Source organism: Wolffia australiana, chromosome 12, assembly GCF_029677425.1.
Source record: "Wolffia australiana isolate 7733 chromosome 12, ASM2967742v1".
Taxonomy (NCBI): domain Eukaryota; kingdom Viridiplantae; phylum Streptophyta; class Magnoliopsida; order Alismatales; family Araceae; genus Wolffia; species Wolffia australiana.
Window position 1 is genome coordinate 3,171,538 of NC_135846.1, and position 9,577 is coordinate 3,181,114.

General features: G+C 38.9%; 1 protein-coding gene across 2 annotated transcripts; it reads right to left on the reverse strand.

Annotated features, from left to right (window-relative positions):
• Positions 1 to 2,132: 2,132 nt before the first annotated feature.
• Positions 2,133 to 4,431, reverse strand: LOC144710416 (FCS-Like Zinc finger 3-like). 2 transcript variants are annotated; one of them, XM_078584177.1, is made up of 3 exons: positions 4,205 to 4,431; positions 2,521 to 2,714; positions 2,133 to 2,438 (listed from the first exon to the last, which is right to left on the reverse strand). In XM_078584177.1, the coding sequence occupies exons 1-2, from the start codon at positions 4,387 to 4,389 to the stop codon at positions 2,543 to 2,545; spliced, it is 357 nt and encodes a 118-aa protein (XP_078440303.1). In that variant the 5' UTR covers positions 4,390 to 4,431; the 3' UTR covers positions 2,133 to 2,438; positions 2,521 to 2,542. The 2 variants fall into 2 exon arrangements, with proteins under 2 accessions (XP_078440303.1, XP_078440302.1); XM_078584176.1 differs by lacking the exon at positions 2,133 to 2,438 and having other exon boundaries at positions 2,440 to 2,714.
• Between the last annotated feature and the right edge of the window lie 5,146 nt (positions 4,432 to 9,577).

Genomic DNA, 9,577 nt, shown 5'->3' on the forward strand with positions numbered 1-9,577 from the left:
ATCATTTTTAAAAATCTGTCACGACTGTCATCCATGACGGCCGTCCCGTCATATCACTTGTCCGAGGCCCCCCATCACCGTCACGCCCAGTTCAGCATCCGTCACCGTCACGTCACCGTCACGCCCAGTTCAGCATCCGTCACCGTCACGTCACCGTCACACCAGTTCATCATCCGTCATCGTCACCGTCATGGCCCCCTAATTTCGTCACCGTCACCGTCACATCATCCGTCACATCATCCGTCACGTTGCCATCACCGTGACGTGTTATGTGATGGACGACGGCTGTCGTTCCCTAGAGATCACATCATATTTTAACTTCCTTCTGCATGTTCCAACTGTTGTGAGGGGTTCTTAAGAGGAAAGGCTGAAGGTCTTGAAACATTGAATATATTCCAGTATCCGTTAGAAGACATTCTAGATACTGAACCATCCACTCGTTATTGGATAGTAGCAGCGCTTGTGATTATATATTTTTAAAAATATGGTCATTTTTGAGAGACCATAATTAGGGGGAGTATTAATGAATTAGTGAAGTTTTCAACAGGAGGAGAGAATATCCGCTAGGCAAAATTGTTGACAAAAGATTGAGAGTATAAGTATATAATCATGTTTATGAAACAAATTCTTTAATATATATAATCTATATTTTTTATTTTTTATGAAACCCAAATAAATTATGGTGTTGGGAATCAGAAATTTTATCTCCTAATCACTTAAAAGAAAACCCTGAAACACGCCTTACAAATGCACCATTTATCATTTATTATATTTGTGTAATTATATAACTACAATAATTATTTTCAAAGTAAATTATGAACATCGGCTCAATCCAATTGCTCATAAATCTTAGATGACAAATCAGACGGGTATACTTATTCTGATTTCTACGAGCTTGGAAAGGCCTGACGGGTAAATAAGTTGATATATTTCAAATATATAATTGGTGCTATAAAACCATAATTATCAATTATATGCCTGATAAATTTCTCCAATCATGGATTGGGAACAGGGATAGGAGATAGAGTGTTCAGGACGTTCCCAAATCCAATATTTTGAATTATCCAGTTATTTTATATTAACATGACCAAAATGATAATAATTGATCGTTATGGAAATTCGGTAATATCAAAATTAGGATTCCTAAAGTAAGGTTTGTGAGTAATTAAGGTTGACTCACACTAATCATAGGTAACGGTCATGTTGGTATTGTCCACAGAATAAATCTGGCTCTTGTAATTTGTCAATTTGGCAATTCAGAATTAATTAAAAATACAGATTTGAAGATTTTATGATAGAATTGAAATATATAGTATGTTGCAGATCAGTGATAAAAGTCTTATTTCCAGGTCTTCGATGGCCGAAACCATTAGAACTAGAGATGGTTGTGTGTGAGCAAAAAATATAAAATACCAGTTTCTCTTATTAGGGATTTAATCATAAAGTTATAGAAGTAATTATATATTTTTAATGCAAATCGAGTTAATGATTTAGTCAAGTAGCATAAAATATAAAAGGCAATAAATGTTCAATATAATTCGATCAATGCACCTTTGTTTGCCTTGGACTTGAAATCGAGGATAAAGATCTATTTTTAATGTTTAATCCACTATAGCTAAGATTTATAGCGTCATTCGTATGTTACATGAATTATTTATGTAGATTTCAATTTATCAACTTTTAGCATTACCCTACAAACTTCAAAACTAAAACTTATTTAAGGAGACCCTCTAAAAGACAAGTAATAGTGAATGTTTTAAACTAAATAATTTTTTTCTTCAAACTTTGGTCACCATAATTTCATGCTAAATGAATCCATACGTAAATAAACCATGTCACTCGTGTATTATGATTGCAGTTAAATTTCATGGCTCTCAAAATACTAAAAATCAGCAGAAAAAATACACTTTCCTTAATGACAATAAATTAAACACCATTGATTAATAGGGTAGGCACCTCCCAACCGCGCATTTTTTTGAGAAAACTCCAATGAATGTCTTAATCAACATTGATGGCGTTGACCTTTTTGGCAAGATTTTTACTAAGTTGGTGGGTGATATTGACTATGATAATACCCTGTCAGCATCAAATAAGGTCAACGATAGAGTATTCTAATGAACAAACACCAAAGATCAGAAGAAAAAAAAACGTTAAACTTCCTTGATAGAAGCAAGTTATATCGACAGCCCTTGCCAAAATACTCTGGCAAGAAGAGAGTTTGCCCAACACTTCCACTGTACAACCAAAACCTCAGTGGGGCCGGAACAAGCCATAAAACCATACTATAATCAGCATAGATAGATGGATAGATAGATCATGCGACTGCGAGATGGGGAGGGCGGAAGAAGAGCTATGAACCTGGTCACTTTGAAGGGGGGATAGACGACGGCAGACGGAGGAGACGACGAGGAGACGAGGACGCCACCGCTGCCACCGATCTTTAGTCGCAAGTTATGTACATAATGGGTGAGTGATGAGTTCCTGCAGAGCAAGGTGAGAAGATCTGCTGCAAGACTATACTTTGATCAGAGGATATGCGAGGCTACACGGCCAAGACCGCGCCGCCGGCGGCGAGGATTTCGATGCTGGCCGGCTCCTTCTTCTCGGCTCGAGACGGCGGGAGCTTCGTCGATGCCGCCAGCCTCGTCTCCCTCGCCTCGTCCATCTCTATCTGCTCCTGCCTGCACTCCTCGCTGCAGAACGGCATGTCTCCTCTGCAATTCACCCACAAATTACATCAGAAGTGTTTTATTTTATTTTTAAAACATATGAGGCGGTCACCCGAACAAATCGGTAACCACATTCACATCAGAATTATGAACTGAGAACGGATGCAAACACAGTAATCTAAATTAAAGGGGGGTTGAGATATGTTCCAGAAATCTAAATTACATTAGAATTATAAACTGAGAACGGATGCAAACACAGTAATTTGCATAAAAGAGGTGTTGAGAAGATTATGACAATGTAGATGCAAGAAACTCATCTTGGATCATCTTCTACTACCATAATTAGGCATTTTACATCTTTGTTTTCCTCAACCTTCGCATGACATACGATTGCAAAGCAATTCTAGGATAAATTTTAGAAAAAATTGAGAAAATTACTACATTTCTTTCTTTCCTCAACCTTCGCATGGCATACGATTGCAGAGCAATTCTAGGATAAATTTTGCATAGATTCGAGAAAATCTAGAGGACTCTTGGAATAGATGATGCATTATCAATCATACCCGAACCTCGCCTCGATCTACCTCAAAATAAAAGAATGAACCATCGTTTCCAAGAATTTTTACACTCAAATTCAGAGATATCAACCGATTTCTATCGATTACCTTGGGATGGATGATGCATTGTCAACCATCCTCAAACCTTGCCTCGATCTACCTCAAAAAACACCAAAAAAAACCTCGTTTCCACGCATCTGTACGTGAGACTACCGCTATTTCGACCGATACTCTATCCATCGCGTTGGAATGGATGATTCATTATCAACCATCCTCGAATCTTGGCTCGATCTACCTCAAAACAGACCAAATAAAACATCGTTTCAACGCAACTGTGCGTGAAAATACCGCGATTTCGACCGATCGTCCATCCGTTCCTAACCATCTCTGAACCTCACCTCAATCTACCTCAAAACAGACAAAAAAAAACATTATTTCCACGCAACTGTACGTGAGGATACCACGATATCGACCGATCGTCTATCCATTATCAACCATCTCTGCACCTCACCTCGATCTACCTCAAAACAGACCAAAACAAACATTATTTCCACGCAAATGTACGTGAAAATATCGCGATTTCGACAGATCGTTCATCCACTACCAACTTTCCCCGAACCTCACCTCGATTCTCCCCAAAACACATCAAAACAAACATTATTTCCACGCAACTGTACATGAACATACCGCGATTCCGACAGACCGTTCATCCATTACCAACTCTCCCCGAACTTCACCTCGATCCACCACAAAACACATCAAAACAAACATTATTTCCACGCAACTGTACGTGAAAATACCGCGATTTGGACCGATCGTCCATCCTTTACCAACCATAGCAGAATCTCGCCTCAATCTACCTCACAAAACGCCAAAACAACCATCGTTTTCACGCACAAGCGCACAAAAACACCGCGATTTCGACCAATCGTCCACCAGCACCAAGAAAAGCGCGAAAAAAAGCTCGTTTCCACGCACCTGTACATGAAAATGTCGCGATTTCGGCCGATTGTCTTCTTGCAGAGGAAGCAAGCGTCGAGAAAGTGCTGCGGCGGTCCTTCACACATAGATTCAAAGAAGAACAACCTCGCCGAATAGCTCTCCCACCGCCGCTTCCCCGCAGTCGCGGACTCATCTCCTTCTTCTCCTTCGTTCTCCGCCATCGCCGGAGCTCCGCCGGAACCCTAATTCGGAACTACTCCTAAGAGAGGAGCGTACTATTTATAGGCCCTCTCCGGAGGCCCAGGAGCACTTCATACGTAGCCATTTACACGCTTTTCCTACACATCTGATTTAAACCGACTTCTCCACCAATCAACATCTTTGTTGAAAACGCACTCCATCTCGGTGCGTAGCACCGTTCTCCGGCAGCAGTTTGTACGTAGTGATTTGCATATTTATAATGTCCGTCGTATCTGAAACGATTTACTGTGGCCGTGCACCGTCCCCGTGCGTAGCGTAAAATATCGATAGAAAGGTCAGTGGACGGTGCCTGTCCGCCAATCTCTTTCGTTGAATTTAAAAATAAGTCGTTTTTATTGGCGTTCAGATTTTTTAAAATGTTTCGCAGTGGTAGGTTTCGTAAATAAATGGAAGTTGGGGCCGGGATGTCTTGTGTACGTGGCTGCCTGCCAAATTTAATTTTTCAATAATATATTCTTTAAAAAAAGATGTAAAATTGGGCAATTGGTTTTACCCTCAGATAAACCTGAGTGCACACTGGCATCCGTCCCGTCCCGTTCCGTCCAATAGTTGATGGACAGAGGCGGAGTGCTTGAGAGAGGATCGATGACTGAATGGTGACGATGACGAAAGGGACACGTGTCCCCTTTTAATTAATTAAAAACCCGGTAAAAAGCGATTAAGAGGGTAAAAGAAATTCTCACCCAAGGTTGGTCTTCTTAAGATATTTTAATTTAAAAATTATTTTTCTGGTTGGTCCCAGGGGAATCTGCTTTTCATGCTGTTTTGCTGCCTGCCGAGGTTTTGGACATTTCTATTTTGAGGCAATAAATAGCTTTTTAATGGAAAGTAGTTTTTTTCCCTCTTTTGGGCTATTATTATTTTAGGGATATAAAGTCTGACGGGGGCACCTGTTGACTTCCCTTTCCAGGTGGTAGCTTTTTATTAAAATATTTGGTTAAAATAAGCCCTCTTTTATTGTGGGTTGAGACTTGAGAAGGTTCTTTATACTAGTAGCCTTTGTAAATAAAGGGAAATACAGGGTCCAATATGGTACCATTGTTGTAATCTTTGTCTTTTCAACTTCTGCAATTAATTTTTTGAGGTAATTAATTTTTTCCTCGAATAAATTTTATAGAAAAATATTTCTGTCAAGTTTGCAGCTATATCAATGCCTTCTTACTATAGCATTTGACTTAAAATACCATCTCCCCCTTCATGCACGTCGGTTATCTATGTGTTTGGCCTCATAAGAGCTAATTATGGGCTATCTGTGTATAGGTTTCATGTGGGGTTTCATGTTGGGCTCCATAGTCTATGTGGGTTGTTTGTAAGGCATAGTCACTTGCCGGTTGTGGTTAGCCATGAGCACTCCTACACGTGTACGCCTGTGGTTGGCTTGTGTGCTGGTGCTGATGGCACTTGGCTTCTCTTTTTATTATTATTATTTTCAATCCTGTAAAGTTAAAATAACCCTTGCACGACAATTAGGCTTGAAAAAGGTAAACAATCTCGAAACCATATTTTGAATAGAACTTATGTGCTTGTAAATTGAGTAAAATTATACTGAGAAACATTACTTCAACCAAGCGGAAGACTTAATCCCTGAAATGAGAATTCATCTCAAAATGAAGATAATTGCAATTAAAATGAAGCCAACAAGTTTTTAAGATGTATAATTTTTAATATCTCATTTTGAGTTCATCAAGATTATATTATCAAATCATTCCAATACTTAATGATCCCTCGAACCCTTGGGAAACCGGTTTACATTATTTAAGTAATAAATATTTTACAACCTGAACAATATCATAAGTACGTTTTCGGCGTTAGGATTAGGCATAAGCTAGAGGATTCAAATAAAACAGTCACCGGGTATATTTGTGTCGCTAAAAATAGTGTAGGAAATTATACAATGTCTTTTGAATGACATTATTTGTAATTTTGATTCGTTAAATTCTCTTAAGAGCGTCAAATCAGCTGTAATCGACGGAGGAATGAAATTAATTTTACTATCATTTAATTTCATAGAGTTAACATTGAATCAATGTATTTATTGAAAACCCCAAAATTTCTACGCATTTTCTTTGGTGTGAAAATTATCTCTGGGTTCTTGAATATTTCAAATAGACTTAATGAATCAAATCATGTCATTAAGACCTTCCAAATATGTGAAACACAAAATCTATAATTATTTTTTTTACTAGATCCACAAAACATGAGACAATCAAAAAGATAAAAATGACGAAGAATAAGAGTTAATGGATTTTAGAAAGGGGCCTACTATTTGATCATGACTAAAGGTTGATAACTCGACATGGTGTCGGATGTCGTCGGGGACGTCATCGGGTCAGCATCGAGTATGATGGCACGGTACCGATAAAGGGTAGTGGTATCGAACGTCGACAGTGTCGTCGTCCAACGTGTAACCCTAACGCGTCGATGTAACTACGGTGCGAAGATGAGAGAATGCCCTACGTGTTGTACATGTAGGCCTCGACTCGAAGGAGAAGCTGAGCTCCAAGCTTTGATGTGTCGCCGAGGGATGGCGACGGTGGCCTCTCGAACCTTGTTGGAGTGACGTAGGCGTCTATGGCCGAACGATGGTTATCTGTTGGGCTCGCACGTCATGGTCGATCTCGTCCGTACCAGTAAGACACTCAAAGTCGTTCGTAGTTTTCTCTCAATACCTCTCTCACCTACATAGCCCGAGTGCGGTGGAGTCAAATCAAAATTATACTGCAAGGAATAAGTAAACAAGCGTCAGGAGAGGACGACGTAAGTCATCGGCGGGCTCGTGGTGCAGAATTCGATGATAGTCAACGGCGGTCGAAGCGAGTGGGCGGAGAAGCGGCGGAGTGCGGACACAACAGCTCGATTGACGATAGCTCGCAGGAGCACTTGGTAAAAGGTTGGAGGAGAACGTGAGTGTGAGTCGGTGGAGATGGCGTCGACCGATGGTGTGATAACCAATGAGGCCAACCCCGACTCAGTCGGCTGCGATCTTGACAACGGTGACAAACCGCTGAGGGAGTGAATTGCAATCCAGGACACCTTAAACATCCGATCGGAGAGGTGTCGTCGGTCACATTCACTCGTTGAAGGATTTGATGCTGGAGGCCGTCAATGGAGGGGGGCCTCTGCTGCAGCACCCGTGGTCCACAGGCAGGGAGTTGCTGGTTGAGATAGGCTGCGAATAGGGGAACTCCTCGGAGTGGGCGTAGAGCCTGATCAGGGCGGCCACAACCCAGGATAACTGACCATGGTCGTGTGCGGCCTTCCACAGGACGTAGAAAGAATATGCGACCAGTCCTACGCGGCCATGACATTAGCATTGCATTTTGAGTGAAATTAGCATTGCATTTTGAGTCTGATTCAATATCTGTATTTTAATCTTTAGTTTTTATTAGATTTGAAATAATTCTGCAGTTTTAGATTTTTAATTTAGGGTTGGATTTCACATTTTCGCCAAATTCTTCAATTTCTCTCTCTAGGTTAATTCGTCTAGTTTCTCTCTCAATATTTCAAAATTGATTATTTGGAAATTTAATTCAATATATAAAAACCCTAAATATAAAATTTCATCAAAAAATTCATCCATCTTGAAGTCCAATTTCAAAATCCCTTTCTTGATTATTAAATTCCCAATTTTAATTCATAAAAATTGACTTGAAATTTTATAATAATTGGGAAATTAATATCCAAATTGGTCTGATCTTATAATTAAAATTATCCTATTTTGAGTGTTTTGACCGAAAATAGTTTAAATCAAAATTAAGTTTTTACTTAATTTTGATTAATTAAAAACATATTTGATTATAATTAAGGTCTATTAATTGCAAAATTAATTCACTCTTGAATTAATTTATTAAAACTGAATGAAATTCTTGCTTGCTGCCTCCCTGTGGTTCGAACCCTTGCTTGCTCTATATTCTGTATTTAGTGATTAAGGTTATTTATAAATTTTATTGTATAAGTCTAAACGTTAAATCAAAGACATATTTACACATCATTTTTAGGCTTATCACCCTTATAAATCGGGCCCCCATTACACATAGAAAAAAGGGGGGGGGGGGTTTAAAACAAAATAAAATAGGAAAAGGGGGCAAAGGAAGGCCACTTTCCCTTGATGATAAAATGATGGACGGACGAAACACATAGCCAGCACGACGAAAACACAACAATGAGAACGGGAAAACGAAACACAAACACAACAAAGGACAATGAAAAACAAAATACGATAGTCTAGCAATTTCACCCGATCTCCGACGACAGTGGCGGGTGGCGGGGACAACGTGGTCGACGATCCTTGATGGCGTGTGCCATCATGACAGGTTTTGCATAGATTGCATCTTTTCATGCCAGGGAAAAAAAATTGGGCATACCCTAATCTACATCTTCCATTTGAAATGATATCTGACCAGCTGTGTGTAGTGGATATCATGGTCATATGGATCTCATTGCGCGCGACTTAAACATTATCAAATCATTAAATCCCAAACACTATTAGAAATCCCAATCATTAAATCCCAATCATTAAATCCCAAACATTAAATCCCTTCATGTATAACACTATTTAAATCCTAAAATGAGTAATATAGCCATGTATTAGACAACATAGGATTTAATAAGGTATAGAAATATTAAGGGGACTATAGGTCAGAAAAATTGAAATTTCTTGTGTGCATAACATATTCACTTGTGCAGCCATTATCAGGTGTATATGCTTGTACAGTTTAGTGGTTTGCATGTGCTTGCAAAATTTCTAGCCTGGCTAGTGCATCTCACTCGATCTACAATTTGATATTTGAGGTGGCAGCCCTGTAGCCCATTTGCCTAGCAAATGGCCACTTATGTGCGTGTATCTAAATTATATCTTTTACACAATATTAATTTTATATATTTTATAGTTTACTCGTCCTTAATTAAGGGCAGATTAAATTTACAAAACCTTAAAAATTATTAATATCCCGATACAAAATTTTAGAATTATTATTTAAATATTCCATGAAAACCATGTTAAATCATATATCATAGATAATCAATGATGGGTACTTATTATGCATGCATGAGTTATTTGGATAATTATGAGTTAAATTTTTTGGATTTTGTGGGAAAGGTATGAACCTAAGAAGTGGTGACTTAGGCCATTCTTTGAAAAATATCAAT

What these genes read in the sequence shown, in the direction of transcription:
- LOC144710416 (XM_078584177.1), bottom strand. Translation starts at nt 4,389, where the DNA reads ATGGCGGAGAACGAAGGAGAAGAAGGAGATGAGTCCGCGACTGCGGGG. An exon ending in CGCGACATTTTCATGTACAG is followed by an intron (nt 2,715 to 4,204) that starts GTGCGTGGAAAC and finishes GGTGAATTGCAG; the next exon opens with AGGAGACATGCCGTTCTGCA.